The sequence below is a fragment of the Ochotona curzoniae genome, unplaced genomic scaffold, assembly GCF_017591425.1.
Source record: "Ochotona curzoniae isolate NIBS_2020 unplaced genomic scaffold, NIBS_Ocur_1.0 contig_4064, whole genome shotgun sequence".
NCBI lineage: Eukaryota > Metazoa > Chordata > Mammalia > Lagomorpha > Ochotonidae > Ochotona > Ochotona curzoniae.
In genome coordinates, this window is record NW_024466107.1 from 1,478,935 (window position 1) to 1,496,573 (window position 17,639).

General features: G+C 49.1%; 1 protein-coding gene across 1 annotated transcript in view; it reads left to right on the forward strand.

Moving 5' to 3' along the window:
- The first annotated feature begins 9,218 nt into the window (after positions 1-9,218).
- Positions 9,219-17,639, forward strand: part of F13A1 (coagulation factor XIII A chain) — a 146,580-nt gene continuing 138,159 nt past the window's right edge. The window contains exons 1-2 of the mRNA XM_040984026.1: positions 9,219-9,313; positions 11,218-11,365. Coding sequence (XP_040839960.1) covers positions 11,236-11,365 — 130 coding nt within the window. The 5' untranslated portion in view covers positions 9,219-9,313; positions 11,218-11,235. The remainder of the gene's footprint in view (positions 9,314-11,217; positions 11,366-17,639) is intronic.

Genomic DNA, 17,639 nt, shown 5'->3' on the forward strand with positions numbered 1-17,639 from the left:
GATGGCCACAGACTGCAGCTCTCCTGCAGCCTGTGGGACTGTGGCACTGTTCTCGGGCCCTGGGAAGTACCCAGTGAAAACACACAGAACAGAAATGGCAGCCTCCCTTTGAAAGCACCAAGCTTCAAACGGAGGCGCTTACTGCCTTTTGTCTTCAAGGACTGAACAAGCAGATGGGAGACTACTTCTTTTGGCCTGAGAACATAGGGAGAAAGAGACATTGAAAAGTGGCTCCTCCCCACCCATTCAGCCTTCACACACTTTGAGACTTCAAGGAGCAGATATTCGTAGTGTGTAAAGAATACACTCAACACTAGCAAACTTGCCAATGAGCAGCCTACAGGAGAAGTTTTGCAGCAGAACGGTTGCTAAGGGTTGAGCAGAGGGCACTGCTGCCCTAGGGACTGGGCCCAGTGAGGGAACGAGACTGGGAGCCTCTGCAACATCAATGCACGGTGTGGTCGCCACGTGAAACAGGGAACAGGAAGTAGTGTTTTCAAAAAGCAAAACTGCCAACCACGGAATCTTTATCTCTCTACCCCAACACGGTTGTGCATGCAAAGCCCGAATTCTGTGAGCAGTGGAGACCAATTGGAGAAGTTCAGAGGGTAAAATTATATGTGGGGAAATTCTGGCATCCCTGTGGAAGAATCTGCTGTATTCAGCAGGTCCTGAATATCTATGTCAGCTTCACTCTAAGGAAGTAAGGCCAGATGACTGGCACCTTCCTACCCCCTACTCCCTGCCTTAATTCTCATTTTTCCAAATTGCATGAAATTGGCAAGAAAAAGGACAAACGAAATGTGCAAAAGAGATGGCAGCTCTGACAACAAGCAGCTCGGTAAAGCCTGTCATTTTGTTATCCCTGAAATAGTCCAGGGGTTTGATCCCATGCGAATAAGGGTTAGCTGCGGACATTTGCGGATACACAGTGCAAGACACTCACTGGCTTCGCTGAAGTCTCCCGAGATGAACCGAGACCACGTTCAGGCTCGCGCTGCTGCAAGAGGGAAGAGGCATGCCTTGGCCCAGCAAGGCTCATGTCGCATATAACCAAACAAGCAGGCTTTATGCCAAGAGCTGACCTCACCTCTGCTACAGAGCTCCAGGCCCCTGACTTCTGCCTGGCCCAGCCTCAGACCATTGCAGTCATCTGGGGAGTGAACCTGTTAGACTCGGGGAGAGTCCAACCCCGTGGAGGGGAGTCACACCGTCATTGGCAAGTCAAACGCAGAGGCTACAATAAGCATGAGGATTTTATTGAGCATTCGCGAATGGGCAACAGAGTCTCTGGAGGCAACCAGGACTCTGCGCACCCCAAGCAGGTTAAAGCACTTTTTTAAAGGACAAAACCGCAAACTTCGCATAACAGCTAGCATTTTACTTTAAGATTAGATAGCGCCAGGGCTCCCTTGGCTTGGCATAACAGTCTGCACTTTCTCAGATTGTTGTGCCTCCCTTTCTTATCCACTATATTCTTGTGTTGGCCTTGCTGCTCCGGCCTTGCTACCTTATCTCTTTTATTCCTGCAGCTGCCTTGCTCATGTCTGGGAAACTGAAACTTTTACTTGCTTCACGAAATAACTTTTCTATATTTATTCCAACATGGCTCTACTCCTGCTCAGCAGAAAGCAATATACAGAAGCAAAATCAAGCGGTTATTCTAAGCTCTTACAAACCAACGGATGGAAAATCTCTCTCTCTTTCTCCTCTCTCTCTCTGTCACACTTTCAAATGAATAAACCTTTGGGGAAAAAAATGTGCTTTTAGCCCAATAACTTTTCCCTCTCCCCTCCAAAGCAAAAACATGATTAAAGTTCCAAACCAAGACGTGAGCCTTCCCGCCGACCAGAAAGCTGATAAATACATTAATGCCATGGTAAAATGTGAGGCTTATCATGGAACCATCTCAGCAATTAGACACGACACTGCAGAATGAAGAACTAAAAGCCAATTATGGGCCCCCTGGGCTCTGAGAGCTCATCAAAAATTAATGCTGAGTGGACTGAAAACCACCTGAACTGCAGCCGACAAACATGGGCTTGCACTTCCCCGGCCAAGGCTCAGTAACAAAGAGCCTTGGCTGTTATCATTAGTTAGGGCAGAATGCCTTGTGCTGCTTCCTGCCTGTGTGGAAAGGCATTCTTAGATTAGACAAGAAGCAGAGGCAAGTGAGGGCTGCAATGAGGGTGATAGTTGTCCACTGCATTTAGAGTCAATGTGTGGCAGGGTGGAGGGCTTGCCCTGGGCAACCAAGGTAGTACAGGGCACAGGAATGAAATTGTGAAATTCCTCAAGACCATGCAAGTGGACAGAGCTCCTGAGGCTGGGAGCAGGGTAGAAGCATTAAGAATGGAGGAGTGGAAGATAAATAGTGCCCTCGTGTTCTGGGCTGAGCTGCAAGGCTGGCTGGAAGCATTGTCAGGGAAATGGTGGCCTGGCTTGGTTCCACTGACCCCAGAACACCTTAATCCCTCCATCCTGAGCTCCAGGCAAAGTTAATACATTATGCTTCCCCAAGTCTCAGCTTCTTTGAGTAAGTAGCCTAAAGGGGCTGGGCAGCGTAAAGTACTGGACAATACAACATGTCCATGCTGCACTGTGTTTCAGAGCCCGCAATCCATTTTTTTTTTTTTTGAAGATTTGCTGATTTGAAAGAGTTACAAAGAGAAGAAGAGAGGGGAGAGAGAGCAGTATGGGGGACAGACAGGTAGGGAGAGCTGAAAGAGAGGTTTCCCACCCTCTGGTACACTCTCCATGTGGCTGCCACGGCCAGCGCTGGGCCAGGCTGGGGCCGGGAACCCCTGCCAGGCCAGGCACACAGGTGCTTGCAGCATCTTCTGCTCCCTTTGCAGGCATATTAGCAGGGAGCTGAATTGGAAGTGGAGCTGGCAGGACTCAAGTCAGTACCCCAAGAGGATGCCTACACTGTGGGTGGCAGCTTTTCCCACTAGTCCACAGCAGAGCCCCTGAATTCTAATTTAAAAAGAGAGAAGGTATAGTTGCTTTTTAAGAGAAAATATTATAAAAACAAAGTTTTTATATAAGTTTTATATAAAGTTTTTATATAAGTTTTATATATAAAGTTTGAGATAAGTAAAATGCCTTTGGTTTCTGTTTCAACTCTGTGACATCCATTATATTATGTAAGTTTTATGTATATATTTATTTACAAATAAAGTGTGCATATGAGGGTATATTGTGCACATACATATGGAAGTACTTAAGAAGTTTTCAGGAAAAAAAGGAGTTAAAATAGCCTCATTTTAGAGCAAAAAAAAAAGTTGAAATCCACGCAGATTTTCCGTGAACTTTTTGAGAACATCTTGCATGCAGCATTCCAAGGTTTGGGCTTTCATACATATTAATACCAAAAATTATATTTGTATGCAAATATGGAATTTCTACATCACAAACACATTGAAAATGAAAATATTTGCTATAACTTTATAGACCAATCAAGTAGGTGTATATTATGGGAAATTATGTAAATTAGTAATGAATGGTACAGAAACAAATCATGCCATGCTAACTCCCAAGCTGACCTGGTTCATGGATTTTGTGAAGTGATGACATATTTTCTTTCTCTTTTCCTGAAACATTTACATCTCTTTCAAACTAAAATCTTGCGTAAGGGTTTGAATTTCTTCAGTTGAGAACAGCGCATGTTAAGAGAGCAGCATTGTGGGAAACAGCTGAGGGGTGCTTAGGGTATGGATGCCACGTGCTTATGCCCGGCTCAACAACTGGAAGACCGTGAGCAGGCAACAATGCCCAGGCCATGCATTACTGTCTCATAACTGGGAGGACGTATGGCAAATGCCCAGGTTTGGTGGCATAGGACAGCTTTGTACTCACTCTAGACTTCAAACAAGGTTGCTGTGACAAATACAGACACCAAAGGACAAACAGCCGAGTCAGTGTGGAGAAAAGCGACAGCGGGGAACAGAACACGAACGGGGAACTGGTCATCCGTGTGAGATTACTGGTTTATGGATCAGGTGCTTACAGGATGTAAGTCTGTGCTTATACTTGAAGTGGTTTGGTTCTCCCCTTTATGTATTGCCAGACATGCACATTCACACCCCACAGTAATGGAACGGGGACGCATGTTCACTTTCTCGGTACATACGTTGCACCATCATGTGGATGGGAGTGTCCACTTACAAACGGTAAGGTTCTTTAACATAACTAAAAAGGAAATTTTCCAAACAAGACAGGGGCATCTGTTCTAAGTGTGGGAGTGCATTAGCTCAGCTGTCTTGCATTTGAACCCTGGCTGGTCCTGCAGTGAGGGGTCCTGGCTCAGAACTGCCCACTGCTCCACAGGAAGGTATACTGAGAAACACAGACCGCACACGGAAGAACCGTCCTCTGAAAGCTGCGGCAGTGAGGAACTGTCCACCATCTGGAGCTGTCATTGGCATCGATTTGTATGTCCTGAAAGCAGGAAACAGACTCTCAGAGGGATGACGCTCTCACAGACCCTGAGCCCCAGAAAGTGGCAGCAGATGCAACGGTGCCGCTCAGATTCCTTCTGGGCGCTTCTCGGTGTCACTGTCAGTCTTGGTGACAACTCCTCTGAGGCTGCGATGAAGATGTGAGAGGATACAGAGGCCACCCTTCGTCACTGTCTGCAACGTGACTGAAAACTTTCCACCCAGCTTCTCCCCATGGTCCTTCCTTCTGGAGTGGAAAGTTCCCCCTGACTCCACCAAGAGCAAGGGCAGCAGAGGAGAGCCGGGTGTGGCCTGCTCACGCTGGAGGGCTGTGCATCTGTGTGCAAGGCCACTTACAAATTTTCCCCACTCCTCCCCTTGGGATCGAGGTCCACACCCGCCACAATCATGTCTTGTTCAGCTGTTGAAAAAAGAGCAACGTCCAGACATGACTTGGTTCTTTGAGACATGAAATTTTGCATGCAAACCGAATAGCATTGGTGAAAACATTCATCCTCTAAGCAAGTACAGTCTTGGATATTGCCCAAAAGGAGGGAGATGGAGGTGGTTCATCTGGAGGGAAGATTGTCAGAATCGTAAAAAGGATGAAGAGAAGGGTCAGGACCAGGGGACTTGGAATCCAGCCCCCACCCCACCCCTCTGGGCACCAGCTGATTACTCATCGGTCACAAAGACTGCTTCTTCTTTCTGATCCCTTAGTGATGCGTGCCAGCGTTCCTGTCCTGCCCCTTGGGGAGGCGAGGCAGTGAGGTGTCAATTGCAGCCTTCTTCAAGTCCCAGTCAACAGGATGCTGAGCTGACAGCCCTTTGGAGAATGAGAAGGCATGCCACCTCTCATGCGGTCAGTGGACTGCATGAGTCCCCAGGGGTCCCATTCTGAGTCGGAGGGGTCAGGCAAGCAGAAGACAGCCAAACCACCGCAGCAGCCTTCTCTCTCTCTCTAACTCTGTATTCTAAATAAATAAAATAAATCTTCAATACAAAAGAGAGTGTGAGGGGTGGGACTGGCCACCAGTGATGAAGACCAACTCTACCTCCTGGAGCTCGTTGCCTGAAGGTCCTCTCCTTCTCCTTTTCCTGCTCTGCCTAGTGACGTGGGAAAAGCACTGTGGACAGGAGTTACCACTGGAAACGTGGAAGTGGCCGTAGACAGGCCTGCTTGCTAGGCCGACCTTTGGCTGCTGTCTGAGAACTTGGATTTCCAGAGCCCTCCCTTACCATCTACTAGCTGATTAGCGTTGGTCACTGTTCCTAAGTTGTGCAAAAGATGTGGTTCATGCCAAGAGCCTCTTTCCATCACGTGAGTCTGTCTGGAGTTGGGATCTGAGCTAGGTGGAGGATGCTCATGCAACGTGGCCCCAATAAACACCGGCACAGATTCTCTCGTGAGCTCCCTGGCGGCCAGTATTGCAGAAGCACTCACAGCTCACTTTATGACTTGGATGGAGAGAGGAACCCTGGAAACTTCTGCCTGGCTCCCTCTGGTGATGGTTCCTTTTCCTTCTGCTGTAACACGTCAGAGCCATGACTTAGCTCTGCTCAGCAGTCCCAGTGCATCACGGCACCTGGGGTGCTGTTGAGGCCCCTGACACAACAGTGGTGTCAACTGCTGCCAGCGTTTAATGGACCCCTTTGTCTATTGGTTTTACATGAGGTCAGCAAATGGGACACATCAGAGGGGCTGTGGACCAGAAAGAATGGGACGAGTTGAGGGAGTCCTTCCTGAGCTCAGTCTGTGTCTCCAGGAATGATAACCTCAAGCTCCCCCAGGGCCCCTGATCTGCCACACAGCCTTCGCTTTCACACTGAGCTCCTCCCTTCTGCTCCTAACTGCTGTGTTGACTTACCTTCCCCTGTTTGGATTCTAGTCTCTCCTGGGTCCTGCATGAGCACCTGTATTAAAGTCCATCTTTAAAAATTATATATTCCTAAGGTGGTTTTTGGTTCCTGGCTGGACTCTATTAATGAATGTGCTGCATTCCTAAAATGCCTACACTGTGCCACTTCCCTGTTGGGCAAGAAATGAAGACAGAAGACACCGTCCTGGCCTGCAGACACTCAGAGTGTGTGCTCCAAAGCTGCTGATACAAAAGTCGCATTTCAGGAATAACCCAAGGCTCAAATGAACTTCAAAAAGTCAGTGGGCAACTCACAATAACTTTCATGTGGAAGATTTATTTACTGACTTACTAGAAAGGCAGAGCAATGAGGAGAGGGTGGTATAGAAAGACAGGCCTTTCATCTGCCAGTTTATCCCTCAAACAATGGCAAGACCCAAAACTATGCCAGGTCAAAAAGACGAGCCAGAAAGTCCAGCCAGGAACTCCAGCCGGGTCTCCCTCAGGAGTGGAACTTGGTCCCTCAGCAGCTGCCTTCCAGGTTCTGTAGCAGGGAGCTAGACTGAAAGCAAAGAAGCAAGGACTCCGGGCTACACTCCAACGTAGGGCGCTAGTGTCGCCGCAGTGGCTTAACCACCTGCACCACCAGGCCAGCTTCACTTGACCTTTGCAGTCCATTTCACCAATGAATTTCGAAGCATCATCCTATTATCAGAAATATTTGTTCTGACTTTGCAGTCACAGAACCCTGAGAAAACTGTCTGAAATGTATGGGTCCCCACCTCATGCTAAGGCTAAGGATTTATTCTTTCATTGACTGTTACACGTAAGGCAAGACGTCATAATCATATTGCTACTGAGTTAGAAGCTTGAGGGAGTTAGTGAGCTAATTAAAGGGTGTGTGTGTGTGTGTGTGTTCACTGTGGTGACAGCAGTTGTCAGGGTGACCAGGCTGTTTTGAATGCACAGCTCAACCAGGAGCCTTGGGGGCCTCATAGCCATGGAATGACCGAATCTGAAAGCACCAAAGTGGCCACTCTTTCAGAAGCCCACACAGATGAGCTGTCTGACCATCTTGGGCATCAGGAAAACACTTCTCTGGAGTTTCCTCTGGGGGGGTTGGTGAAGGATGAACTTGGGGTCACACATTTGTCAACTGTTTGTCTTTGGGAAATGCGATGATGACCACCAGCCGGGAGAAAACGCCACAATGGGGTGAACTGTACAGAGGACAGCAGGAAAACGGCAATCCAAGGGCAGGGGGTGGGGATAAGCAGTAGTCTTGGAAGAAGAGAGGAGAAGCAGGGTGCAGGTGCAGTGGCCAGGGAGGATTGGAGGGGCAGGACCAGAGAGTGGAGTAGTGTCTGCCCTGCCCAAGGCCCTCCCAGCTGCAGTGGGCACTTAATCCTAAAAGCATGGGAAGTATGTGCAAAGCACCTGGTTGCAGATTTGAGCCCCACAAAACTCTTACAGCCTGTATCTGAGAGATTGGATGTGAAGGGACTAAGTATACGGATAGACCCAAGGGTTATCGTCAAGGGAGGATAAGAAAGGATATGCGGAAGCAATGGGTAGGCCACAGAGTTCAAAGCCTCCGGAGGGCCAAGCTAACAAGACTGAGTCCTATCCCCCAGCTGGAGCACTAGCTGCTGCAGACTGCCTTGGGCAGGTCTACCCGAGTGCGTTCAACGCTTCAAGAATGAGCCTTGATAACGTGAGGCTGCCCTCTTCCACCTCCACGTGCCCACTTGTCCTTGTGCTTTTCAGCTGAGCTGGGCATCACGAGGCCCTCTCCTGAAATGATGACGTTACTGGTTCCATGTTCTTGTGGGGTCACAGCCCTCCAGAACCCTGAACCAAATAATCTCTTTTTCTATATCCTGGACCCAGTCCTCGGTAGACAAGGAGGGAGAAAGGGCAATAGCTGGCAGCTGTGGGTTGACCAAGGGTTTTAAAAACATGGAAGAGACGTGTTGAAATGGTGGAAATGCTGGTAGGAGGCAACAGCCAGGATGCAGGAGCTCAGAAATGCAGGGGGGATATGAGATACAGGGTGACTGACAGGCAGCAGCGTCAAGGAGACCAGGAGCAACAGCGGCCTGGGTGGGCAAGCTTTCTGTCCTCAGGAACAGGAAGCATGCATGGAAAGATAACTACTGCTCACTGGCAAGTCTGTAGACCCAGCCACAAAAACTGGCGAGAACTTCAAACTGGTAAGTTTGTTTGTCGCTGCAGTTAGGACCTTGATCAAATGGCAGGACAAACAGCTGGAAGACCTGCAAAGGCCAGACACAGTCTCAATTGTGCATTGCAGGTTATAAACACACAGAGACACAGTAAAGATATTTACATGGGAAATTTTCAATGAATTTTTTTTCTTCTTGGTCTCTCACGCTTGAAGATGCATCAGAATGGTTTTGAGGCAGTGGGCGTGGGCAGGAAAAAAATAAAGTGTTTATTTACTAATGTGAGCCTCACCCTTCAAGGTGTTTTTTAACTCAGGTTGGCAGGAAGTTTGGTAGTAGCCGTGGGTGGCTGGAGAAATGAGCTTTATTTGCACAGGAGGGACACCTGCTCCAGATTTATGCATGGTCACAACTCTGAGTGTCCGTGTGTGCAGGGCAGGCCTCCTTGTGTGGCAGAAATGCTCCTTTGTGAAAGCAGCAGGGGCGCTTGTGTGCCACCTGGCACAGTGGGGCCACTAGCCTGCCACGCCCAGCAGCAGTGAAGGAGGGAGGAGGAGGGAAGAGACAGGGCAACTGGGAGGCAGGGAGGAATTTTGTCTGAATAACACAGCAGAGCAGGATGGCAGAAGTCGCTGGAAAGTCCGTGACTGGTTCCAGCTGTCAAGGAGGGGGAGGAGAAAGCCCTGTGGGGTGGGGGAAGGGTGAGGAGGGCATTAGGAAGTTATTTAAGGGCCAACTTTCTGGTCCTCTTTCCTGCCTCCTTTTGCAGAAGTAGCAGAGACACACAGAGCCAGCCTTCTCCACGAGGGCACCTGCGGAGAGCACATAGGTAAGCGTCCCAAGGTTCCCCCAGGTCCCTGAGGCTGCTGCTCAGGGGTGTGTGTGTCGGGGGGACTCAATACCTCTCCTGACCTGGCACCTGGTGGGCTGCACTTCTAATGTTGACTGCTCTCTGACTGTTTCTGATGCTGACTTGCTCTGCTTGGCAAGGCCGCCCGATGGGAACAGGGGATGAAGGGTGTGTGAGCTCGGAGGACAGAGCCCTTGCTTTCTGGGAGCAGACTGGAGCAAGGGAAGACTGGTGAGGTTGGGTCAGGTAGGCAGCCTGTTCTGCTGACCCAGCCTGGCTGGGCTGCCACCTCATGGACAGCTGGCTTTGAACCTGTTTTTTCTGCCCTAGACCTGCGCTGCAGAACTGGGGCGTCTAAACACAGCCACTCAGGCCTGCACCTGCTTCCCTGGACCTGCTGACACCTGGACCCCAGACTTTTTGTCTTTTCCTATTTCCAGCACCCTGCTCTCTCTCTCTCTCTCTCTCTCTCTCTCTCAGACCCTCGCCTCCTCATGGGCCCCACCCTGGCTACTTCTAGCTTTATCCCTGTCATTAATGCTTCAACACCCTCCAACACCGTCCACACCTGGCTAACCAGAGACAGACTAGACATAGAGATTCGTTCAGTCCTCATCCTTCCAAACACTCCTATCTCCTTCCAGGACCAAACGCCTTAGGAACTGGCTCTCTCACCAGGTTTCTGGAATCTTCTACTTGCTTCTATAATGGCGTGGCGACTGTTCATCTTTAGAGGTTGTGCCTGGATTTTTTTTTTTTTTTTTGAAAACAGCTAAGTTGCCCGGCACCGTGGCTGGATAACCCAGGTGATTGGGTCCAGACACAGAGTCTCTCTTTATCTGGTCAGTTGGTCAACAAGTCCTCCTTTAATGCCAACTGCAAGGTGTGTGGTGTTTATCCTGGCCTGTGGCCTGCACAAACTCCAAAGGAAGGACAAGGCGGCTGGGGGCGAGGGTGGTGTTAGCAGCCCTGACTGAGAGTGTGTACAGAACAACCCAGCTACGCCCTGTTGAAAGTTACAGTGGGCTTTGGCCCAGCTTCCCGGTCTCGGAGATGCCTCAGCCTCCTCCTGTGGGATTGCTGCTTTTCTTTGTTTAAAAAAAGTACCTATTTGTTTAACTTATGAAAGGGAGAGAGAAAAATCTGCCATTCATCAGTCCACCGCAAATACCTGCACCAGCAGGCCAGGGAGCCTGGACACTCAGAGTTGCAGCAGCCCAGTCGGGGGGCCATCACTGCTGTCTAGTGGGGCACACAGCAGCAGAGGCAATGGAAAGCAGAGCTGGAACTTCAGCCCTTTCCTCTGATACGGGATGTGGGTATCCCCAGGGGTGACTTAACCAAGTGCCCACCCTGTGGGCCTGCTTTTAAAGCAGCTCTCATCCCCTGGCACCCACTGGAGTTGACCTGGGTCTCTGCCAGGTCCCTCCCCAATCCCACAAGATGGTCAGGTCTTGTTCTGTTCTGTGACGTGTCCTGTGTAGCGCAAGCTCCATCTGGCACTTCCATGCAATTGGAAGATGACACTCGTCTGGACGTGGCTGTGTGATTTTGTTCTTAAAAGTGATGTAAGCTTGATAACATCTGTCCAGTGGGCATTCGTAAAGTGCCTAAAACAGTAGCTGTTCCTATGAAGCTGTTGTCTGTAAGGGTATGGGCAGTCAAGAATCTTGGGCTCTAAAATTTTCAAAGTTTTTCTTTTTTTCAAATAAATCCCTTATTAAGTTCCTGTTAGGTCACTAAGATAATTTTTCTTGCCATGTAACAATTTCTATCTCCATAAAACTCAATATGCACTGTTCAGATAGATAAGCCTGTTGCCCTGTTTTATGAATCCTTTGCCTCAAATGCCTTTATCTCCTTGTCTCCCACTTCCCTTCAAGGACCCCGTGACGCCAAGCATGTCGGAAGCCTCCAGCAGCACCTTCGGGGGCAGGAGGGCAGTGCCACCCAACAATTCCAATGCAGCGGAAGACGAGCTCCCCACCGTGGAGCTGCAGGGCCTCGTGCCCCGGGGTGTCAACCTGCAAGGTAGGAGCTTGCCCCGCCTGCTTCTGGTCCATGCACAGCTCTTGCCACAGGTGCTGGGTGAGCTTCCTCTGCCTCCCGCAGAAGGAGGCCCCATGCCAGTCCCTGGATTCGCAGAAAGAACTGCTTTCTTTCTGAGTGGTAAAAGTTCCGATCCCTATGCAGTTCTGTGTCTGCCTGCCTCATAACCTTTGGGTCACCACTTTGCCTTTCTGTCTCTCAGCTGTTTGCTCTGGATTTTCAGAGAGGCGTCTTCCAGGTCTGCTGCTCTGCTCTTTGGAGAACGTTCCCTAACTGGAAGATTCCACTTCCAAAATATTGTGGCTGTTTGGATTGTCTGGCTTGCACCTCCATCCCTCTCCCTCTCCCTCCTAGGCTGTGAATTTCAGAGCTGGCAAGAGGCTCCCGACTGTGACAGTAATGGAGATGGAAGCCTCTGTTTGTCTCTAGAGCAAGCCAGGGATCAGGGGAGGCAAGCTGCTGCCCCTGCCTCTTGCCTCCATCGGATCGGATTGGGAGCAGGAAGGAGGCCGGGAGGGAATGGGATCTGAGTGCACCCACCAGCTGCTGACTTCTTGGCCCTGGTCAGCTGTGGCAGTGCCCGCCCAGGTGCCAGCTTGGTGACACAGCCCCCATTCTCTTGGGCTGTGACTAGGACATTCAGACTCTGTCCTTGCATGGCCACGAGTGCTTTTAGCACCTCGAGCCAGTAGCATCCGCACGCCAAAACCTGAATTTGTTCACAAGGATGCTCTGTGCTGCGTTTTGCTCAGAGTGTAACACTCACTGGCTGGGGGCACTCTGTGACTGTGTGGTTGAGTCACCTTGTTGGACGGGCCCTGAGTACTTCCCGGCCCCAGGTTGATCTGGGGCTCTCAGTTCAAGTGGGAAGAAGAGTGTTGATCTGTCACAAACCCAGGTAAAGAGCTGCCCGAGCATCGATTGTGTTGTTCAATCATGTCTGGATGATCTGACATCAACGTGTAAAAGCAAAAAGATACCCAATTCCATCCACGGGCACTGCCCATGCTTGGGGGGGGACAGCTATGAATGACATGTATTGAGTGGCACAGGTCAGGGAGTCAAGGTCAACTTGCACTTCTGCTTTCTGCTCCCAGCAATGTACAGCATTCTAGAACTTCCACCACCAGAGCTGGTAACACAGAAACTTCAGGGATGAACTAATCTCAAGCCCCATGCTGGAGTTTAGGACACAGAGGCCCAGCACAAGCAGCTGATTTTACATCTTTCACCTGCCTCAGTCCAGGAGGCTTAATTTTTTTTAAGAATGCAAATAAAATTGGAAAGCCTGCAGAGAGTAAGTCATCAAACAGGCTACCTTGGCATATTCAGTTTTCAAGCAAAATTTTCCTCTGGCAGAAAAGTCACTGGGACCCAGGGGAGCGGACTGGGGCAGTGGGAGAGGAGAGCGGTAAGAGCAGACAGAGCAAGGCACGGCCATCCACTTCACCGCCGGCGAGGAGAGCTGTGCACCTCCACGAAGGTACTGTGGGACAGAGCAGGGACCTGGCTGGCATTAGGACTCAGGCTGGATGGCAGGAATGCCCCGCGAGCAATGCGCCTCCTTCACGGGCTGTCATGGGATGTCATGAGCAGCACCTCGGATAGTATTGGACCCACAGCACGTGACCAGTAAATGCGCACTGATTCAGGTTGGGCCTGTGATTGTACCCGTAACCGGCTCAGGAAACCGCTGGAGGGAACACTCCTAGGGGAGGTATGCACAGGCTGTTGCAGCGATAAGTCTGAGATCTTAGCAGTAGATTGACAGTCAGATACCAAAGTTACAGAGAATTTGCACGGGTGGGTCAGTTCTCAATGGGGACTACTGTCTTCGTGTTCATTGGGGGCGGGTTGGGGCGTGAATGCAGAATGACTTAATTGAATTATTTTGGAAAAGCAGTCCTTATTTACTTCGAAGTCACGCACAGCCACAGGAACGCTGCAGGGCACTCCCGGGAGTTATTGTATAAACGGTGAGTGACTATTTGTAGAATGAATGAAGTCAGCCACTTGGGGGTTGAGCCGTTTGTCAGCTCCAACATCATCATACTCTTACCATTGGAAGCCAATTCTAGAGTTCATAAGCACGCATCCAGGTAACACTTCTCACACAGATACACTGAAAGGCTGCCTGCTGGGGGGGCAGGTCTCTGAGCCCAGGGAGCCTAACGCTAGAACAAGCAAAAAAGCAAAAGGTGGCAAACCAAAAGAAAAAAAGAGGCTATCTTCTACATCTCAGAACTAAACTTCACTGTCCTAAAATGAGACTTTCTGGCAATAAGATTCAGTTTTCCCAAGTCATCTTTTCTGAGGGACAAGACCTAGGAAGATACGTGTGTGTGTGTGTGTGTGTGTGTGTGAGAGAGAGAGAGAGAGAGAGAGAGAGAGAGTGAGTTTGAAATGGCATCCTCTTGCAATTTGAGCGATCACCACTAGTGGCCTCCATGACGACGTGTAGATATCTCTAATGACTGGTGACTGGTCTCTGGGACATACAGCGCTCTAGGTCAGACGTGTGCGTGTGTGTGTGTGCGCGCGCGTGTGTGTGTGTGTGTAACAGGGCAACTCTTCCCATTAGCAAGCTGTTCTGTTGGGCCTGAGAAACATGAAGCAGACAGGGGATGGGGACAAATGTGTGGTTTTTATCTTGACCAGTCCCTGAGCGATAAGCTCTGCCCATTCCTTTGTCTAATGTGCACAACACACACACAGGCAGCAGAATACCCTAAGCTTCGGCTCTGCAGATTCTCTAGTTAAGAACAGTTTTAGTAGACTCTATTTCGAATGTACAAACTCCCATGAGATGCCTCCCACACACACCCTGACACTTAAGAAGCAATGAAATATTTGAGGCAACAACACAGTCCCAAAGGTGGGACTAGCCTGGCTGTAAGTTCATGATGGCGTTTGAAGACATTAAATGGGGTTTTGGAGCCCTTATGTTCTCTTTAAAATCAATTTTTGGGAGCAAAGTACTGTAAAAGCCTCCTCAGATGGTGTGCATTTGCCTGAATTTCTAATAGACTGGACTAGAAATTCCACTGATGCTGCTGAGAAAATCTCCCCACAGCCCTCCCGGCCTCAGAGGCAAGGGAATGTTCCAGAAGACTGCATTGTGTTCTTGCACTGTTCTGAATCTGTTTGAAGCCATGGGAGATCATGGACAGTTGTCACTAGAATAAATGGTTTGATAGCTGAGATGCACTGAATTCAGACAGAAAAGCCAGCCAGATCCCTTGAGAAACCAAACGTAGATGGTATCTGGAAGTTGCTGGGAAAAGGGAGTCCTTTGCCTTTCTTTTTCTTTTTTTTTTTAAAGATTTATTTATTTCTATTGCAAAGTCAGATATAGAGAGAGGAGGAGAGATAGACAGGAAGATCTTCTGTCCAATGATTCATTCCCCAAGTGACCACAACGGCCAGAGCTAAGCCGATCTGAAGCCAGGAACCAGGAGCTTCCTCCAGGTTTCCCATGTGGGTGAAGGGTCTCAAGTCCTTGGGCCATTCTCGATTGCCTTCCTAGGTCACAAGCAGGGAACTGGATGGGAAAGGGCGCGATGGGATTAGATCCTGGTGCATTCAAGGACTTTAGCAGTTAGGTCACTGCGATGGGCCTGAGTCCTTTGCTTTTCTAAACATCTCCCTCCCACTCAATCAATCGATTAGCTCATTAAGCGTCAGCTTCTCCTGGGTACACAGTTCACCTCTCTGGACACAGTCCTGCTGGAAGAATAAGAAAGGCCTCACTGCCTGGCTAAGACCTGATGGTGTTGTGTAGCACCTGCCCTTGTTTGACTCACTCGATGAACCCACTCTCCTTGTCACACAGGTGCCAGGAGCTGTCCCAGGCTCTCTGTCTCTGCAGTCACAAAGATAAATACGTCCGAGGCCTTGCACTGCCATTCCAGTAAGGAAATCCACCTAAGGGCATGGCTGTTCACTGTGATAAACGCTGTAACCGACTCGTGCAGTCTGCAGTGGCATAGCCAGCGCACACTGAGTGGTTCAGTGAAGTAGGTAAGAGGGGAAGAAGGCGTCATGATGAAAGGGTCGACGGGCCTGGCTCTGGAAAATGACAGAAAGTGCTGACAGACGACAGGCGGAAAGGCATTTTCAGCAGGTGGAACGGAAGAGAGGAGTGATTAGAGAACAGAAGGGGGGGCAGAGCCTTGTGAAAGATGGCGGGGATCCTATGGGAACACACCACGGAAATTCTGCCTTTCATCTCGCAGCTATCAAAGGATTCTAAGTAGCAGACTCCAGTGTTAGGAAGGCAACTCCAAGACCAAAGTGGAATTGGAGAGGAGTCCCACGTGGAGGCTCTGGCGATGCTCCCAGCTAGTCAGAACGGAGCGGAAGGAGAAAAATCTGAGTTCATTTTCTCTGGCTGTAGCATCCCGCCTCTGAGGCCGGCAGGGAAAGGAGTACGCTGTTGAGGAGCCTGTTGGTAACCCTTCCAGGTAGGACACCCCCAAGCTCTAAGCACCCAAAAGCAAGAGGGAGTGAGTCCCTTTGTCCTACTGAGCTTTTACCAATAAACAGACCAACCTAGTTCCTCTTGGACAGATTTCACGCCTGCAGTTCGGTAATAATGTTAGCAAAGATTGCATGGAGAATTCATCTCACCAGGGAATTCCTCGAATATGAACCTAAACATTTAGCTTATTTCAAGATTCCATCTGTGACAGGTGTAATCATTCTCTGAAGAATATTTTTACAACCTAGGGAGAAAATAATCCACTTTTTTCATATTAGAGAAGGAGTAGGAGGATAGAGAGGCAGCTGACTCCTGGGACGATGTATTTTTTTTTTAACAGTCCACTCTCCCGTGTGCTTGGGATTAGGCTAAATTGTGTTAGGGTAGACTTTTTGAAAGCTGTCACTATGAAAGTACGAGCCTAGTTACAGTGTCTCTTCGAAAAAAAAGGAAGAAGAAGAAGGAAGAGGAGAAGGAGAAGCTTAGAAGAGGCTTAGCAATGAGATGCTCTGTTTTTTTTTTTTTTCAGGAACTAGGTTATGGCAGGGAGAAAGAAATTTATTTCCTGTTAAGGGTGGATGGAGCCTGGACAAAGAGAAAGATCTTTCCATTGCAGCACTTAAATTAAGCCATAAAGCCTAAGCCGAGATGCCAGCCAAAGCATGGTTACTGAGTAGCCGGCACAGAGTGGCCGACATCTAGTCCACAGCATGGACAACAAAATGGATGATGTAGTTTATATCTAGGCTCACACTTTATGACAACCGACTCTGAAGTCTTTGCTAATGTCAGGTGCTACAAGAACCAAATACTGTACCTTTTCAATGAAGCAGTGGGATCCCTGGTAAACCCATTGACCATTTGGGTGATTCCATTAGACAACCCAATGTAATTTAAGGGATCAGCCACCCTGGAAAGGTGGGCACTGGCATAGGGGTGGAGACTCCATCTGGGACAGCTGCATTCCGTGTAGTAGTCCCAGATCTACTTCTAAGTCCAACTTCCTGCTGATGCATGCTTGAGGGGCAGTACTGGTGAGTCAATCGCCTGGCTCTCTGCCAGTTGAATGGGAGACCCAGAATGGTTCCAGGCTCCTGTCTTCAGCCTGGCCCCAGCCTAACTATCATACCCTTTGGAAAATGAACCAGTAGATGTAAGATTTCTCTTTCTGTCTCCCTCCCACTCTCTCTCTCTGTCTGTCTGTCTATTACTCTGCCTTTCAAGTAGATAAATCTTTTTAAAAAATCAGCCATCTATGATCAAAATCACATATCACTACCTTCAGCAATAGACCTGGCCTTGAAACTAACACCTGGAGCGTGGAATACCTCGACTAAGACTCAACCTGGACTTCAGGGATTCAGAGTCCACAGGAGAAATCACCTACCAAAGAGGTTTCAAAAACTTCACACACACACACGTACACACACACACGTACACATGTGAAAATAAAAATTGTTCACACACTTTTAGAGTCCCTCACATGAAAATAGTGTAAAGTTATTAGTTATGCATTTTTGTTAAGAGAGAGAGAGAGAGATGTACTCTAAAAACCAAGAGGAAAGAAGGATTAATTCATTCATAGAAATTCAGTTAAGAAAAAGTCTGTCTGCTCAGAAGACAGGCCCTGCTCTCCTTGAGGGGTCAGAGGTTTCTCCTAGAAGGCGTCCTGGAGCTCAGCCATCCACCGCACCATCTCAGATAACCCGGTTCTGTCTGTGGTTGACCCCAGGTTCTGGCCAGATGCTCAGTTCCCAGAGGCTGAGCACTGACCTC